A 20,247-nucleotide genomic window follows, 5' to 3' on the forward strand; every position below is an offset into this window, starting at 1 on the left:
AGAACCCCATAGATCCCTATATGACCCCATAGAACCCTATATGACCCCATAGAACCCCATAGAACCCCATAGAACTCCATAGAACCCCATAGGACCCCATAGAACCCCATAGGACCCCATAGGACCCCATAGAACCCCATAGAACCCCATAGGACCCCATATAACCCCATATGATCCTATATGACCCTATATGACCCCATAGGACCCCATATAACCCCATATGATCTTATACGACCCTATATGACCCCATAGGACCCCATATGTTCCTATACGACCCTATATGACCCCATAGGACCCCATATAACCCCATATAACCCCATCTGACCCCATAGAACCCTATATGACCCCATACGATCCTATATGACCCCATAAGACCCTATATGATCCCATATAACCCTGTATGATCCCATATGACCCCATAGAACCCTATATGATCCCATATAACCCTATATGACCCCATAGAACCCCATAGAACCCTATAGAACCCTATATGATCCCATAGGACCCCATATGACCCCATAGAACCCCATAGATCCCTATATGACCCCATAGAACCCTATATGACCCCATAGAACCCCATAGAACCCCATAGAACTCCATAGAACCCCATAGGACCCCATAGAACCCCATAGGACCCCATAGAACCCCATAGAACCCCATAGGACCCCATATAACCCCATAGGACCCCATAGAACCCCATAGGACCCCATAGAACCCCATAGGACTCCATAGAACCCCATAGAACCCCATAGGACCCCATATAACCCCATAGGACCCCATAGAACTCCATAGGACCCCATAGGACCCCATAGAACCCCATAGAACCCCATAGGACTCCATAGAACCCCATCGGACCCCATACGATCCTATATGACCCCATACGACCCCATATAACCCCATAGGACCCCATAGAACCCCATAGGACCCCATAGAACCCTATGGGACCCCATATGTTCCTATATGACCCCATAGAACCCTATATGACCCCATATGATTTTATCTGACCCTATATGTGACCCCATACAACCCCATAGGACCCCATAGAACCCCATAGAACCCCATAGGACCCCATATAACCCCATAGGACCCCATAGAACCCCATAGGACCCCATAGAACCCCATAGGACTCCATAGAACCCCATAGAACCCCATAGGACCCCATATAACCCCATAGGACCCCATAGAACTCCATAGGACCCCATAGGACCCCATAGAACCCCATAGAACCCCATAGGACTCCATAGAACCCCATCGGACCCCATACGATCCTATATGACCCCATACGACCCCATATAACCCCATAGGACCCCATAGAACCCCATAGGACCCCATAGAACCCTATGGGACCCCATATGTTCCTATATGACCCCATAGAACCCTATATGACCCCATATGATTTTATCTGACCCTATATGTGACCCCATACAACCCCATAGGACCCCATAGAACCCCATATGATCCTATATGACCCCATAGAACCCTATATAACCCCATATAACCCTATATGTGACCCTATATAACCCCATAGAACCCCATAGGACCCCATAGAACCCTGTATGGCCCCATACGACCCCATATAACCCCATAGGACCCCATAGGACCCCATAGAACCCTATATAACCCCATACGATCCTATATGACCCCATAGGACCCCATATGATCCTATATAACCCTATAGAACCCCATAGGACCCCATAGAACCCCATATGACCCCATACGACCCCATAGAACCCCATATGACCCCATAGAACCCCATAGAACCCCATATAACCCTATATGACCCCATAGGACCCCATCTGACCCTATATGACCCTATATGTGACCCTATATCTGACCCTATATGTTTCCCTATATGACCCTATATGTGACCCTATATCTGACCCTATATGACCCTATATGTGACCCTATATGTGACCCTATATGTGACCCTATATCTGACCCTATATGTGACCCTATATCTGACCCTATATGTGACCCTATTATTTTCCCCTACAGTGGACGGAGTTCACGGATCGAACGTTGGCGCGATGCCCCCATTGCCGGAAAGTGTGAGTGACCCCAAAGACCCTAAATGAGCCCAAAGACCCCATAGACCCTATAGACACCCCATAGACCCCATAGACCCCATAGACCCCATAGACCCTATAGACCCTATTGACCCTATAAACCCCATTGACCCCATATATCCCATAGAAACCCCATAGACCCCATAGACCCTATTGACCCCATAGACCCCATTGACCCCATAGACCCTATTGACCCCATAAAGCCCCATAGACCCCATAGACCCTATAGACCCTATTGACCCTATAAACCCCATAGACCCCATTGACCCCATAGACCCCATAGACCCTATAGACACCCCATAGCCCCCATATACCCCATTAACCTCATTAACCCCATAGACCCCATAGACCCCATTGACCCCATTATACCCCATTTACCCCATTTACCCCATTGACCCCATAGACCCCATTGACCCCATAGACCCCATAGACCCCATTGACCCCATAGACCCCATTGACGCCATATACCCCATAGACCCCATAGACCCTATTGACCCCATAGACCCCATAGACCCCATTGACCCTATTGACCCCATAGACCCCATTGACCCCATAGACCCCATAGCCCCCATAGACCCCATTGACCCTATAAACCCCACTGACCCCATAGCCTCCATAGACCCCATATACCCTATAGACCCCATTAACCCTATAGACCCCATATACCCCATAGACCCCATAGCCCCCATAGACACCATTGACCCCATAGACCCCGTAGCCCCCATTGACCCCATTGACCCCATAAACCCCCCTGACCCCGTAGACCCTATTGACTCTATTAACCCCATAGAGCCCCATAGACAGCCCATAGACCCCATAGACCCTATAGACCCCATAGAGCCCCATAGACACCCCATAGACCCCATAGACCCCCATTATATCCCATAGACCCCCATTATATCCCATAGACCCCCATTATACCCCATAGAGACCCCATAGACCCCATAGATCCCTATAGGGCCCCATAGACTCCATAGAGCCCCATAGACACCCACTATATCCCTTATATCCCCCCATAGACCCCCATTATACCCCATAGATCCCCATAGACTCCCATAAACCCCATATACCTTACTGACCCCATAGACCTCATAGACCCCATAGACCCTATAGACCCTATTGACCCCATAGACCCCATAGCCCCCATAGACCCCATTGACCCCATAGACCCCATAGACCCCATTGACCCCATAGAACCCCATAGACCCCATAGACCCTATAGACCCCATAGCCCATAGAGCCCCATAGACCCCATAGACCCCATAGACCCTATTGACCCTATAAACCCCATTGACCCCATAGACCCCATAGACCCTATTGACCCTATAAACCCCATTGACCCCATTGACCCCATAGACCCCATAGACCCTATAGACCCTACAGACCCTATAAACCCCATAGACCCCAATGACCCCATAGACCCCATAGACCCTATAGACACCCCATAGCCCCCATAGACCCCATTAACCTCATTAACCCCATAGACCCCAATGACCCCATAGACCCCAATGACCCCATAGACCCCATAGACCCCATAGACCCCAATGACCCCATAGACCCCATAGACCCCATAGAACCCCATAGACCCTATAGACCCCATAGACCCTATAGACCCCATAGACCCCATAGACCCCATAGACCCCATATCCCCCCATAGACATCCCATAGAGACCCATAGAGACCCCATAGAACCCTATAGACACCCCATAGACCCCATAGACCCCATTATATCTCATAGCCCCCATAGACCCCATAGACCCCATAGACCCCCATTATATCCCATAGGACCCCATAGGACCCCATAACCCCCCATAGGACACCATTATATCCCCTATATCCCCCCATAGACCCCCATTATACCCCATAGACCCCCATTATATCCCATAGACCCCCATTATACCCCATAGACCCCATTATATCCCATAGACCCCATAGACCCTACAGACCCTATAAACCCCACTGACCCCATTGACCCCACTGACCCCATAGACCCCCCTGACCCTATAAACCCTATTGACCCTATAAACCCTATAGACCCTATAAACCCCCCTGACCCTATAAACCCTATTGACCCTATAGACCCTATTGACCCTATAAACCCCATAGAGCCCCATAGACACCCCATAGAGACCCATAGAGACCCCATAGAACCCTATAGACACCCCATAGACCCCAATGACCCCATAGAGCCCCATTGACACCCCATAGACCCCATTGACCCCATATACCTTACTGACCCCATTAACCCCATAGACCCCATAGACCCTACAGACCCTATGGACCCTATAGACCCTATTGACCCTATAGACCCCATAGACCCCCATTAACCCCGTAGACCCCATTGACCCCATAGCCCCCATTGACCCCATAGACCCTATAGACCCTACAGACCCTATAAACCCTATTGATCCTATAAACCCTATAGACCCCATTGACCCTATTGACCCCATTATATCCCATAGACCCCATTATATCCCATAGACCCCCATTATATCCCCTATATCCCCCCATAGACCCCCATTATACCCCATAGACCCCATAGACCCCATAGAGCCACATCTACACCCCATAGAGACCCATAGACACCCATTGACACCCCATAGCCCCCATACACCCCATAGACACCCCATAGAGACCCATAGAGACCCCATAGAGCCCCATAGACACCCCATAGACCCCATAGACACCCCATAGAGCCCCATAGACACCCCATAGAGCCCCATTGACACCCCATAGAGACCCATAGACACCCCATAGAGCCCCATAGAGCCCCATAGAGCCCCATAGACACCCCATAGTGACCCATAGACACCCCATAGACCCCAATGACCCCATATACCCCATAGACCCCATAGACCCTATAGACCCCATAGACCCCATTATACCCCATAGACCCCATTATATCCCATAGACCCCCATTATATCCCATAGACCCCCATAGACACCCATTATATCCCATAGACACCCCATATCCCCCCATAGACCCCATAGACACCCCATAGAGACCCATAGAGCCCCATTGACACCCCATAGAGCCCCATAGACACCCCATAGACCCCATAGACACCCCATAGAGCCCCATAGACACCCCATAGACCCCATTATATCCCATAGACCCCATAGACACCCCATAGACCCCATAGACACCCCATAGAGCCCCATAGACACCCCATAGACACCCCATAGTGACCCATAGACCCCATAGACACCCCATAGAGCCCCATAGAACCCCATAGTTCCCCATAGACACCCCATAGAGCCCAATAGACACCCATAGACTCCCATTATATCCCATTATATCCTATAAACCCCATAGACTCCCCATAGGGCCCCATAGACACCCCATAGAGTCCCATAGTTCCCCATAGACTCCCATTATACCCCATAGACCCCCATTATATCTCATAGACACCCCATAGAGCCCCATAGACACCCCACAGACCCCCATTATATCCCATAGACCCCCATAGACACCCATTATATCCCATAGACTCCCATTATACCCCATATAACCCCATAGACACCCCATAGAGCCCCATAGACACCCCATAGAGACCCATAGACACCCCATAGACCCCATAGACACCCCATAGAGCCCATAGACACCCCATAGAGACCCATAGAGCCCCATAGACACCCCATAGACCCCATAGACACCCCATAGAGACCCATAGACACCCCATAGAGCCCTATAGACACCCCATAGACCCCATAGACACCCCATAGAGCCCCATTGACACCCCATAGAGCCCCATTATACACCATAGACACCCCATAGAACCCCATAGTTCCCCATAGACACCCCATAGAGCCCCATAGACCCCATAGACCCCATAGACACCCCATAGACACCCCATAGAGACCCATAGAGCCCCATAGAACCCCATAGACACCCCATAGACCCCATAGACCCCATTAACCCCATAGACCCCATAGCCCCCATAGACCCCATTAACCCCATAGACCCCATAGACCCTAGACACCCCATAGAGCCCCATAGACACCCCATAGAACCCCATAGAGCCCCATAGACACCCCATAGACCCCATTATATCCCATAGACCCCATTATATCCCATAGACCCCCATTATATCCCATATACCCTATAAACCCCATAGACCCCATAGACCCCCCTGACCCTATAAACCCCATTGACCCCCCAGCTCGTCCATTGGCTCCCGCTATCGGCGCCGTCGCTGCCTGTGCTGCTTCGTTATGGGGCTGCTCATGGCGGCATCCGCTACGGGGCTGGCGGTGAGTCACCCCATATGTGGGGTATATGGGGTTATATGGGGTTATATGGGGTTATATGGGATATATGGGGTTATATGGGATCTATGGGGTTATATGAGGTCTATGGGGTCAATGGGGTCAATGGGGTCTATGGGGTCAATGGGGTCTATGGGGTTATATGGGGTTATATGGGGGCTATGGGGTCTATGGGGGCTATGGGGTCAATGGGGTCAATGGGGTCTATGGGGGCTATGGGGTCTATGGGGTCAATGGGGTCTATGGGGTCTATGGGGACAATAGGGGTCAATGGGGTCTATGGGGTGTCTATGGGGTTATAAGGGGTCTATGGGGTTATATGGGATCTATGGGGTTATATGGGATCCTATATACAGTTATATGGTGTTATATGGTATCTATGGGGTTATATGGGGTTATACGGGATCTATGGGGTTATATGGGATCTATGGGGTTATATGGGGTTTAATCGGGTTATATGGGGTTATATGGGGTTTTATGGGGTTATATGGGGTTTTATGGGGTTTTATGGGATCTATGGGGTACTGGGATCTATGGGGTACCGGGATCTATGGGGTACCAGGATCTATGGGGTACTGGGATCTATGGGGTATTGGGATCTATGGGGTAATGGGATGTATGGGGCACTGGGATCTATGGGGTACTGGGATCTATGGGGTAATGGGATCTATGGGGTAATGGGATCTATGGGGCACTGGGATCTATGGGACACTGGGATCTATGGGGTAATGGGATCTATGGGGTAATGGGATCTATGGGGTAATGGGATCTATGGGGCACTGGGAGGGATCTATGGGGTATTGGAATCTATGGGTACTGGGATCTATGGGGTACTGGGATCTATGGGGTAATGGGATCTATGGGGCACTGGGATCTATGGGGCACTGGGAGGGATCTATGGGGTACTGGGATCTATGGGGCACTGGGATGGGGTTATGGGATATGGGGAGGGACTGGGATATGTATATGGGATGGTCCATACTGGTCCTTACGTGTTTAGGTCCATATAGGTTTATATTGGTCCATACTGGTCCATACTGGTCCCTATGGGTCCGTACAGACCCCTACTGGTCCGTACTGGTCCCTACTGGTCCATACTGGTCCCTACTGGTCCATACTGGTCCCTATGGGTCCATACAGACCCCTACTGGTCCATACTGGTCCATACTGGTCCTTACTGGTCCCTATGGGTCCGTACAGACCCCTACTGGTCCATACTGGTCCGTACTGGTCCCTATGGGTCCCTACAGACCCCTACTGGTCCTTACTGGTCCCTATGGGTCCATACAGACCCCTACTGGTCCATACTGGTCCTTACTGGTCCATACTGGTCCCTATGGGTCCGTACAGACTCCTACAGGTCCATACTGGTCCATACTGGTCCATACTGGTCCCTATGGGTCCATACAGACCCCTACTGGTCCATACTGGTCCATACTGGTCCCTGCTGGTCCTTACTGGTCCTTACTGGCCCTTACTGGTCCATACTGGTCCCTACAGGTTCTTATTGGTCTATACTAATCCAGACTGGTCCATACTGGTCCATACTGATCCATACTGGTCCGTACTGGTCCTTACTGGTCCATACAGGTTCCTACTGGTCCATATTGATCCAGACTGGTCTGTACTGGTCCCTACTGGTCCTTACTGGTCCATAGTGATTCATTCAAGTCCCTACTGGTCCATACTGGTCTATAATGGTCTATACTGGTCCATACTGGTCCCTACAGGTCCTTATTGGTCTATACTAATCCAGACTGGTCTGTACTGGTCCATACTGGTCCTTATGGGTCCATACTGGTCCATACTGGTCCTTACTGGTCCATAATGATTCATACTGGTCCCTACTGGTCTATAATGGTCCATACTGGTCTTTACAGTTCCATACTGGTCCATAGAGGTTCCTACTGGTCCATATTGATCCAGACTGGTCTGTACTGGTCCCTACTGGTCACTACTGGTCTATAATGGTCCCTACAGTTCCATACTGGTCCCTACTGGTCTATAATGGTCTTTATAGTTCCATATTGGTCCATAGAGGTTCCTACTGGTCCATATTGATCCAGACTGGTCCCTACTGGTCTCTACTGGTCTATAATGGTCTTTACAGTTCCATACTGGTCCATACTGGTCTATAATGGTCTTTATAGTTCCATACTGGTCCATACTGGTCCTTACTGGTCCATACTGGCCCTTACTGGTCCATACTGGTCCTTACTGGTCCTTACTGGTGTTCCAGGTCGGGACGTGGGCCGCAGCTCGTCGCTGGGGAGCTTTACACGCGTGTTGGGCCGTGTTGGTGGCCGGGGCCGGAGCGTGTTTATTGCGGGCCGGGTACTGGGGCTGCGTGAGGGTCAGTCACCCCATCCCACAACGCGCCTGAACACGCCAACTACACGCTAAGGACACGCCAAGGGCACGGTAAGGACATGGTAAGGACATACTAAGGTCATGGTTATGTCATGTTAATGTTATGTTTAGGTCATGCTAAGGACATGTTAAGGACACGCCAAGGTCATGGTAAGGATATGGCTATGTCATGTTAAGATCATGCTAAGGACATGTTAAGGTCATGGTAAGGACATGGTTATGTCGCGTTAACATTATGTTTAGGTCATGCTAAGGACATGTTAAGGACACGCCAAGGCACAGTAAGGTCATGGTAAGGATATGGCTATGTCATGTTAAGATCATGCTAAGAACATGTTAAGGTCATGGTAAGGACATACTAAGGTCATGGTTATGTCATGTTAACGTTATGTTTAGGTCATGCTAAAGACATGCTAAGGACATGCCAAGGGCATGGTAGGGACATGGCAATGTCATGTTAAGATCATGCTAAGGACATGTTAAAGTCATGGTAATGACATGGTAAGATCATGGTAAGGACATGGTTATGTCATGTTAAAGTTATGTTTAGGTCATGCTAAGGACACTGTAAGGTCACGGTAAGGACATGGTAAGGTCATGGTAAAGACATGTTAAGGTCACATTAAGGACATGCTTAGAATAAGTAAGCTCATGCTTCAAGGTCATGGGAACATGCTAAGGACATGCTTAAGTCCTTTGACATGCTAAGGGCATACTTAGATCATGGATCATGCTAAAGACATGTTTCAGTCATTGGACATACTAAGGGCATACTTAGGTCATGGGAACATGCCAAGGACATGGGAACATGCTAAGGACATGCTTTTGTCATTGGAACAGACTAAGGGCATACTTAGGTCATGCAACATGCTAAGGGCATGCTAAGAACATGGGCACATGCTAAGGACATGCTTAGATCATGGAACATGCTAAGGACATACTTAGGTCATAGGACATGCTAAGGGCATACTTAGGTTATGGGAACATGCTAAGGACATGATTAGGTAAAGGAACATGCTAAGGACATAATTAGGTCATGGGAACATGCTAAGGACATACTTAGATTATGGAACATGCTAAGGACATACTTAGGTCATGGGACATGCTAAGTGCATGCTAAGAAGATGGGCACATGCTAAAGACATGAGAACATGCTTTGAGCATACATAGGTCATGGGAACATGCTAAGGGCATGCTAATGACATGGGAACATGCTAAGGACATGGGAACATGCTAAGGACATGGTTCAGCCATTGGAACATGCTAAAGGCATTCTTAGCTCATGGAACATTCTAAGGACATACTTAGATCATTGAACATGCTAAGAACATGCTTAGAACATGGGATATGCTAAGGACCTGGATTGACTGTCTGTCATTCTTCAGGCCTCGGTGAGCTGTGGGAACACGCTAAGGACACGCCTGCATCATGGGACACGCTAAGGACATGCAGTTATCATGTGGGACATTCCTCAGGCCAAAGGAACACGCTAAGGACACGCTTAGATCATGGGACGTGACCTGAGAACATGGATCCATCCCTTCAGACAACATTCCTTCAACATGCTTAGGTCATGGGACATGCTAAGAACATGCTTAGCTCATGTGACATACTAAGGACATGAAGCTGTCATACAACATCCTTCAGCCATGGGAACATTCTAAGGACATGCTTAGATCATGGGACATGCTAAGGACATGCTTCAGTCATTGGACATGCTAAGGACATACTTAGAACATGCTTAGGTCATGCATATCACACAGTGGCAGAGCTGGGATGTGTCTTGAGACATATGACACGCTAAGGACATGCTATGGTCATGTGACGTGCTAAGAACATGGATTTCCTCTGCCATTCATTGGGTCATACATCATGCTAAGGACATGCTAAGGTCACGTGACATGATAAGGACACGGATTCATTCTATGGCTTCCCTTGGACACACTTGTGCCCTATGAACATGCTAAGGACACGCTAAGGTCATGTGACATGCTAAGGACAAGGGTTTACTTTGTCATTCCTTGGGTCATACAACATGCTAAGGACATGCTTAGGTCACGTGACATGCTAAGGACATGCATTCATTCTATGTAATCCCTTGGGCATGCTTCAGCCTTAAGAACATGCTAAGAACATGCTAAGGTCATGTGACGTGCTAAGAACATGGATTTCCTCCGCCATTCATTGAGTCATACAACATGCTAAGGACATGCCAACGTCATGTGACATGCTAAAAACATGAATTCATTCCATGTCATCCCATGGACATGTTTCAGCCTGAAGAACATGCTAAGGTCATGTGACATGCTAAGGACATGCCAACGTCATGTGACTTCCCTCGCTTGCGATTGGGTCATACAACATGCTAAGGACACGCTAAGGTCATGTGATGTGCTTAGAACATGGATTTCCTCTGCCATTCCTTGGGACATACATCATGCTAAGGACATGCTAAGGTCGCGTGACATGATAAGGACACGGATTCATTCTATGGCTTCCCTTGGACACACTTGTGCCCTATGAACATGCTAAGGACACACTAAGGTCATGTGACATGCTAAGGACAAGGGTTTACTTTGCCATTCCTTGGGTCATACAACATGCTAAGGACATGCTTAGGTCACGTGACATGCTAAGGACATGCATTCATTCTATGTAATCCCTTGGACATGCTTCAGCCATAAGAACATGCTAACAACATGCTAAGGTCATGTGACATGCTAAGAACATGGATTTCCTCTGCCATTCCTTGGGTCATACAACATGCTAAGGACATGCTTAGGTCATGTGACATGCTAAGGACATGCATTCATTCTATGTAATCCCTTGGACATGATTCAGCCATAAGAACATGCTAAGGACATGCTAAGGTCACATGACATGTTAAGGACATGGATTTCCTCCGCCATTCATTGGGTCATACATCATGCTAAGGACATGCCAACGTCATGTGACTTCCCTCACATGTGATTGGGTCATACAACGTGCTAAGGACACGCTAAGGATATGTTAAGCTCATGGGACATATTGTGAACATGGGCTCATACTGTGGCATCCTTTTCAGCCATTAGAACATGCTAAGAACATGCTAAGGTCATGTGACATGCTTAGGACATGGGTTTACTTTGCCATCCATTTGGTCATACAACATGCTAAGGACATGCTAAGGTCATGTGACTTCTCTCAATTGTGGTTGGGTCATACAACATGCTAAGGACACACTAAGGACATGCTAAGGTCATGTGACATGCTAAGGACACGGGTTCATTGTATGGCATCCCATGGACATGCTTCAGCAATAAGAACATGCTAAGAACATGCCAAGGTCATGTGACATGCTAAGAACGTGGATTTCCTCTGCCATTCCTTGGGTCATACAACATGCTAAGGACACGTCAAGGTCACGTGACACGCTAAGGACATGCTAAGGACACATGTAGGTCATGTGACATACAGATAACAAGGCTTGGTCTGATGAACACGCTAAGAACATGCCAAGGTCACGTGACACGCTAGGGACATGCCAGAGGTGTCGTGTGACATGCTAAGGACACGCCAAGGTCACATGACTGCCCACATTACTTGGCGGCCATCTTGGATCGAGTCACGTGATGCAGCGGCCATCTTGGATCCACAGGAACGGTCATCTTGGCTTGATGGCCGCCATCTTGGATTGCCCACACCCTCATGGCGACCATCTTGGATCAGCCCACGTGACTCGGTGGCCATCTTGGATCGAGTCATGTGATGCGGCGGCCATCTTGGATTGTATCACATGTCATGGCCGCCATCTTGGATCCACTCACTGTCATGGGATTCAGCCATCTTGGGTCGAGTCACGTGACAGGGCGGCCATCTTGGATCCAGCACAGCGGCCATCTTGGATCAAGTCACATGATGCGGCAGCCATCTTGGATCCATCGCAGCGGCCATCGTGGGTCTATGGCAGCCATCTTGGATCAACCCACGTGACGCGCCAGCCATCTTGGATCGAACCCCCATGACCCAGAAGCCATCTTGAACCCCTGGCAGCCATCTTGATTTGACCCATGTGACCTGGCAGCCATCTTGGATTGATACACGTGACCAAGCAGCCATCTTGGATCCGCCCCACCATCTTGAAGCCTTGGCGGCCATCTTGAATCCACACTGCCACCACGGCGGCCATCTTGGCAGGTGTCACGTGACTCGGCAGCCATCTTGGCTCCACCCCACCACCACGGCGGCCATCTTGAACCCCTGGCGGCCATCTTGGCTCCACCACGTGACTCGGCAGCCATCTTGGATTGACCCCACCGCCACAGCGGCCATCTTGAATCCCTGGCGGCCATCTTGCCTCGACCCACATGACTCAGCAGCCATCTTGGCTCCATGGCAGCCATCTTGGCTCCACCCCACTACCACAGCGGCCATCTTGAACCCCTGGCGGCCATCTTGGCTCCACCACCTGGCTCGGCAGCCATCTTTGCTCCACCCCACCACCACAGCGGCCATCTTGGTTGGCCCCACGTGACTCGGCAGCCATCTTGGATCCACCCCACCACCACGGCGGCCATCTTGAATTCCTGGCAGCCATCTTGGCTCTACCCACGTGACCCGGCAGCCATCTTGGATCCACCCCACCACCACAGCGTCCATCTTGAATCCCTGGCGGCCATCTTGGCTCTACCCATGTGACTTGGCAGCCATCTTGGATCCACCCCACCACCACGGCGGCCATCTTGAACCCCTGGCGGCCATCTTGAAGCCCAGGCGGCCATCTTGGCTCTACCCATGTGACTCGGCAGCCATCTTGGATCCACCCCACTACCACGGCGTCCACCTTGAACCCCTGGCGGCCATCTTGAAGCCCAGGCGGCCATCTTGGATCTACCCATGTGACTCGGCAGCCATCTTTGCTCCACCCCACCACCACGGCGGCCATCTTCGTTGGCCCCACGTGACTTGGCGGCCATCTTGGATCCACCCCGCCACCACAGCGGCCATCTTGAACCCCTGGCGGCCATCTTGGCTCCACGACCTGGCTCGGCAGCCATCTTTGCTCCACCCCACCACCACGGCGGCCATCTTGGTTGGCCCCACGTGACTTGGCGGCCATCTTGCCCTCCCCTACTTCCTTGCATGCCCCCCCCCCCCCGCATGCCTTTAAGCCCCGCCCCCCTGTACATAAGCCCCTCCCCCAAAGTGGAAGTGGGTGGAGCCTGTAAATAAACTCCCCCCCCCCCCCAAGGAAAAAACATGGCCGACCCTCCAAAAATGGGCAGCTTTATTTATAGGTTGATAAAACCATTAATAGGGGATATAGGGGGGTCCCTGAGGGCCCCTATGGGGCTGAGGGGGAGGATCTGTGGGGCTGAGGAGGAATCTATGGGGCTGAGGGGGGATATCAGGGGTCTATGGGGTGACTTACGGGGCTGAGGAGGGATCTATGGGGCTAAAGGCGGATATGGGGGTATATGGGGTGACTTATGGGGGTTTGAGTGGGGATCTATGGGGCTAAGGGGGGATCTATGGGGCTGAGGGGGGTATAGGGAGCTGGGGACGATCTATGGGGTTGAGGGGGGATCTATGGGGGTCTATGGGGTGACTTATGTGGGTCTGGGAAGGAGATCTATGGGGCTGAGGGGGGATCTGTGGGGCTGAGGGGGGATATGGGGAGCTGGGGGGTATCTATGGGGCTGAGGGGGGGATCTGTGGGGCTGAGGGAGGAATATGGGGGGCTGGGAAGATCTATGGGGCTGAGGGGGGATCTGGGGGGCTGAAGGGGCATATGGGGGTCTATGGGGTTACTTATGGGGCTGAGGGGGGGGATCTATGGGGCTCAGAGGGGGGATCTATGGGGCAGAGGAGGGGGATCTGTGGGGCTGAGTGGGAATATGGGGAGCTGGGGGGGATCTATGGAACTGATGGGGGATATGGGGGTCTATGGGGTGACTTATGGGGGCCTGAGTGGGAATCTATGGGGCTGAGAGGGGATATGGGGAGCTGGGGAGGATCTATGGGGCTGAGGGGGGAATATGGGGGTCTATGGGGTTACTTATGGGGCTGAGGGGGGGGGATCTATGGGGCTGAGGGGTGATATGGAGCTCTATGGGGTGACTTATGGGGTGTCTGGGGGGGATCTATGGGGCTGAAGGGACATATAGGGTGACTTATGGGGCTGAGAGGGGATCTATGGGGCTGAGGGTGGAATATGGGGGTCTATGGGGTGACTTATAGGGTGGCTGGGGGGATCTATGGGGCTGAGAGGGGATCTATGGGGCTGAGGGGTGATATGGGGGTCTATGGGGCGACTTATGGGGGGCTCAATGGGGATTTATGGGGCTGAGGGGGGATCTATGGGGCTGAGAGGGGATATGGGGGTCTATGGGGTGACTTATGGGGTCTTGAGTGGGATCTATGGGGCTGAGGGAGGAATATGGGGGGCTGGGGGGTGACTTATGGGGTGTCTGGGGGGGATCTATGGGGCTGAAGGGACATATAGGGTGACTTATGGGGCTGAGAGGGGATCTATGGGGCTGAGGGGGGGATATGGGGATCTATGGGGTGACTTATGGGGTGTCTGGGGGGGTCTATGGGGCTGAGTGGAGATCTATGGGGCTGAGGGGGCATATGGGGTGACTTATGGGGAGCTGAGTGGGGATCTATGGGGCTGAGGGGGGGATATGGGGATCTATGGGGTGACTTATAGGGCTGGGGGAGATCTATGGGGCTAAGGGGGGATCTATGGGGCTGAGGGGGGTATAGGGAGCTGGGGACGATCTATGGGGCTGAGGGGGGATCTATGGGGGTCTATGGGGTGACTTATGTGGGTCTGGGAAGGAGATCTATGGGGCTGAGGGGGGATCTGTGGGGCTGAGGGTGGAATATGGGGGTCTATGGGGTGACTTATGGGGTGGGGGGGATCTATAGGGCTGAAGGGGGCATATGGGGTGACTTATGGGGTGCTGGGTGGAATCTATGGGGCTTGGGGTTGGATATGGGGATCTATGGGGTGACTTATAGGGTGGCTGGGGGGGATCTATGGGGCTGAGGGGGGATCTATGGGGCTGAGGGGTGATATGGGGGTCTATGGGGCGACTTATGGGGGGCTCAATGGGGATTTATGGGGCTGAGGGGGGATCTATGGGGCTGAGAGGGGATATGGGGGTCTATGGGGTGACTTATGGGGTCTTGGGTGGGATCTATGGGGCTGAGGGAGGAATATGGGGGGCTGGGGGGTGACTTATGGGGTGTCTGGGGGGGATCTATGGGGCTGAAGGGGGCATATAGGGTGACTTATGGGGCTGAGAGGGGATCTATGGGGCTGAGGGTGGAATATGGGGGTCTAAGGGGTGACTTATGGGGGTTTGAGTGGGGAATCTATGGGGCTGAGGGGGGATCTATGGGGCTGACAGGGGATATGGGGGTCTATGGGGTGACTTATGGGGTGTTGGGGGAGATCTATGGGGCTGAGGGGGATATGGGGGTCTATGGGGTGACTTATGGGGGTTTGAGTGGGGAGTCTATGGGGCTGAGGGGGGATCTATGGGGCAGAGGAGGGGGATCTGTGGGGCTGAGTGGGAATATGGGGAGCTGGGGGGGATCTATGGAACTGAGGGGGGATATGGGGGTCTATGGGGTGACTTATGGGGGCCTGAGTGGGAATCTATGGGGCTGAGAGGGGATATGGGGAGCTGGGTGGGGATCTATGGGGCTGAAGGGACATACGGGGTGACTTATGGGGCTGAGAGGGGATCTATGGGGCTGAGGGGGGAATATGGGGGTCTATGGGGTGACTTATGGGGGTTTGAGTGGGGAATCTATGGGGCTGAGGGGGGATCTATGGGGCTGAGGGGGAGTATGGGGGTCAATGGGGTGACTTATGGGGTGTCTGGGGGGGATCTATGGGGCTGAGGGGGAATATGGGGGGCTGGGGGGTGACTTATGGGGTGTCTGGGGGGGATCTATGGGGCTGAAGGGACATATAGGGTGACTTATGGGGCTGAGAGGGGATCCATGGGGCTGAGGGTGGAATATGGGGGTCTATGGGGTGACTTATGGGGGTTTGAGTGGGGGTCTATGGGGCTGAGTGGAGATCTATGGGGCTGAGACAAGATATGGGGCTTTGGGGGGGTATCTATGGGGCTGAGGGGGGATCTATGGGGCTGAGGGGGGGATATGTGGGTCTATGGGGTGACTTATGGGGTCTTGGGTGGGATCTATGGGGCTGAGGGGGGATCTATGGGGCAGAGGAGGGGGATCTGTGGGGCTGAGTGGGAATATGGGGAGCTGGGGGGGATCTATGGGGCTGAGGGGGGATCTGGGGGTCTATGGGGTGACTTATGGGGGCCTGAGTGGGAATCTATGGGGCTGAGAGGGGATATGGGGAGCTGGGTGGGGATCTGTGGGGCTGAGGGGGGAATATGGGGGGCTAGGGGGTGACTTATGGGGTGTCTGGGGGGGATCTATGGGGCTGAAGGGACATATAGGGTGACTTATGGGGCTGAGAGGGGATCTATGGGGCTGAGGGGGAATATGGGGGTCTATGGGGTGACTTATGGGGGTTTGAGTGGGGAATCTATGGGGCTGAGGGGGGATCTATGGGGCTGAGGGTGGAATATGGAGGTCTATGGGGTGACTTATGGGGTGCTGGGTGGGATCTATGGGGCTGAGAGGGGATCTATGGGGCTGAGAGGGGATATGGGGGTCTATGGGGTGACTTATGGGGTGCTGGGTGGGATCTATGGGGCATATGGGGTAATATGGGGGGCTGGGGGGTGACTTATGGGGTGTCTGGGGGGGATCTATGGGGCTGAAGGGACATATGGGGTGACTTATGGGGCTGAGAAGGGATCTATGGGGCTGAGGGTGGAATATGGGGATCTATGGGGTGACTTATAGGGCTGGGGGGGATCTATGGGGCTGAGGGGGCATATGGGGGTCTATGGGGTGACTTATGGGGCAGAGAGGGCGATGTGTGGGGCTGAGGGGGCATATGGGGTGACTAATGGGGAGCTGAGTGGGGATCTATGGGGCTGAGGGGGGGATATGGGGATCTATGGGGTGACTTATAGGGCTGGGGGAGATCTATGGGGCTGGGGGGGGATCTATGGGGCTAAGGGGGGATCTATGGGGCTGAGGGGGGTATAGGGAGCTGGGGACGATCTATGGGGCTGAGGGGGGATCTATGGGGGTCTATGGGGTGACTTATGTGGGTCTGGGAAGGAGATCTATGGGGCTGAGGGGGGATCTGTGGGGCTGAGGGGGGATATGGGGAGCTGGGGGGGATCTATGGGGCTGAGAGAAGATCTATGGGGCTGAGGGAGGAATATGGGGGTCTATGGGGTGACTTATGGGGCTGAGGGGGGGGGATCTATGGGGCTCAGAGGGGGACCTATGGGGCTGAGACAAGATATGGGGCTGAGGGGGGTATCTATGGGGCTGAGGGGGGATCTGTGGGGCTGAGGGAGAGATATGGGGGGCTGGGAAGATCTATGGGGCTGAGGGGGGATCTGGGGGGCTGAGGGGGCATATGGGGGTCTATGGGGTTACTTATGGGGCTGAGGGGGGATCTATGGGGCTGAGGGGGGGACATGGGGGTCTATGGGGTGACTTATGGGGTCTTGGGTGTGATCTATGGGGCTGAGGGGGATATGGGTGTCTATGGGGAGATTTATGGGGTCTTGGGCGAGATCTATGGGGCTGAGGGGGGATCTATGGGGCTGAGGGGGAGTATGGGGGTCTATGGGGTGACTTATGGGGTATCTGGGGGGGATCTATGGGGCTGAAGGGACATATGGGGTGACTTATGGGGCTGAGAGGGGATCTATGGGGCTGAGGGTGGAATATGGGGGTCTATGGGGTGACTTATGGGGGTTTGAGTGGGGAATCTATGGGGCTGAGGGGGGATCTATGGGGCTGAGGGGGAGTATGGGGGTCTATGGGGTGACTTATGGGGTGTCTGGGGGGGTCTATGGGGCTGAGTGGAGATCTATGGGGCTGAGGGTGGAATATGGGGATCTATGGGGTGACTTATAGGGCTGGGGGGGATCTATGGGGCTGAAGGGGGCATATGGGGTGACTTATGGGGTGCTGGGTGGAATCTATGGGGCTTGGGGTTGGATATGGGGATCTATGGGGTGACTTATAGGGTGGCTGGGGGTGATCTATGGGGCTGAGGGGGGATCTATGGGGCTGAGGGGTGATATGGGGGTCTATGGGGCGACTTATGGGGGGCTCAATGGGGATTTATGGGGCTGAGGGGGGATCTATGGGGCTGAGAGGGGATATGGGGGTCTATGGGGTGACTTATAGGGGCTGAGAGGGGATCTATGGGGCTGAGACAGTATATGGGGGCTGGGGGGGAATCTATGGGGTTGAGGGGGGATCTGTGGGGCTGAGGGGTGATATGGAGCTCTATGGGGTGACTTATGGGGTGCTGGGTGGGATCTATGGGGCTGAGGGGGATATGGGTGTCTATGGGGAGATTTATGGGGTCTTGGGTGGGATCTATGGGGCTGAGGGGGATATGGGGGTCTATGGGGAGATTTATGGGGTCTTGGGTGGGATCTATGGGGCTGAGGGGGAGTATGGAGGTCTATGGGGTGACTTATGGGGTGTCTGGGGGGGTCTATGGGGCTGAGTGGAGATCTATGGGGCTGAGCGGGGATATGGGGGTCTATGGGGTGACTTATGGGGCAGAGAGGGCGATGTGTGGGGCTGAGGGGGCATATGGGGTGACTAATGGGGAGCTGAGTGGGGATCTATGGGGCTGAGGGGGGGATATGGGGATCTATGGGGTGACTTATAGGGCTGGGGGGGATCTATGGGGCTGGGGGGGATCTATAGGGCTGAGGAGGGTATAGGGAGCTGGGGAGGATCTATGGGGCTGAGGGGGGATCTATGAGGGTCTATGGGGTGACTTATGTGGGTCTGGGAAGGAGATCTATGGGGCTGAGGGGGGATCTGTGGGTCTGAGGGGTGATATGGAGCTCTATGGGGTGACTTATGGGGTGCTGGGTGGGATCTATGGGGCTGAGGGAGGAATATGGGGGGCTAGGGGGTCACTTATGGGGTGTCTGGGGGGGTCTATGGGGCTGAAGGGACATATGGGGTGACTTATGGGGCTGAGAGGGGATCTATGGGGCTGAGGGTGGAATATGGGGGTCTATGGGGTGACTTATGGGGGTTTGAGTGGGGAATCTATGGGGCTGAGGGGGGATCTATGGGGCTGAGGGGGGGATATGGGGAGGGTCTATGGGGTGACTTATGGGGTGTCTGGGGGGGTCTATGGGGCTGAGTGGAGATCTGTGGGGCTGAGAGGGGATATGGGGGTCTATGGGGTGACTTATGGGGCAGAGAGGGCGATGTGTGGGGCTGAGGGGGCATATGGGGTGACTAATGGGGAGCTGAGTGGGGATCTATGGGGCTGAGGGGGGGATATGGGGATCTATGGGGTGACTTATAGGGCTGGGGGAGATCTATGGGGCTGGGGGGGATCTATGGGGCTGAGGGGGGTATAGGGAGCTGGGGAGGATCTATGGGGCTGAGGGGGGATCTA

At 53.0% G+C, this 20,247-nt stretch overlaps 1 protein-coding gene across 5 annotated transcripts in view; it reads left to right on the plus strand.

Moving 5' to 3' along the window:
• Nucleotides 1-13,962, plus strand: part of PIP4P1 (phosphatidylinositol-4,5-bisphosphate 4-phosphatase 1) — a 41,006-nt gene extending 27,044 nt beyond the window's left edge. The window contains exons 5-9 of one of the 5 annotated variants that reach the window (XR_014937209.1): nucleotides 1,996-2,048; nucleotides 6,230-6,320; nucleotides 8,575-8,756; nucleotides 10,091-12,105; nucleotides 12,266-13,962. Coding sequence is in view for 2 of the 5 variants with exons in the window: in XM_085523926.1 (XP_085380052.1) it covers nucleotides 1,996-2,048; nucleotides 6,230-6,320; nucleotides 8,575-8,718 (288 nt within the window). In the remaining 3 variants the exon portion in view is untranslated. Of the gene's footprint in view, nucleotides 1-1,995; nucleotides 2,049-6,229; nucleotides 6,321-8,574; nucleotides 8,768-10,090 lie in introns of all 5 variants that reach the window. The other 4 variants (XM_085523926.1, XM_085523925.1, XR_014937211.1 and 1 more) reach the window with 4 other exon arrangements.
• Nucleotides 13,963-20,247: the final 6,285 nt, after the last annotated feature.

Source organism: Coturnix japonica, chromosome 25, assembly GCF_054131305.1.
Source record: "Coturnix japonica strain WE chromosome 25, WE-NBRP24, whole genome shotgun sequence".
Lineage (NCBI taxonomy): Eukaryota > Metazoa > Chordata > Aves > Galliformes > Phasianidae > Coturnix > Coturnix japonica.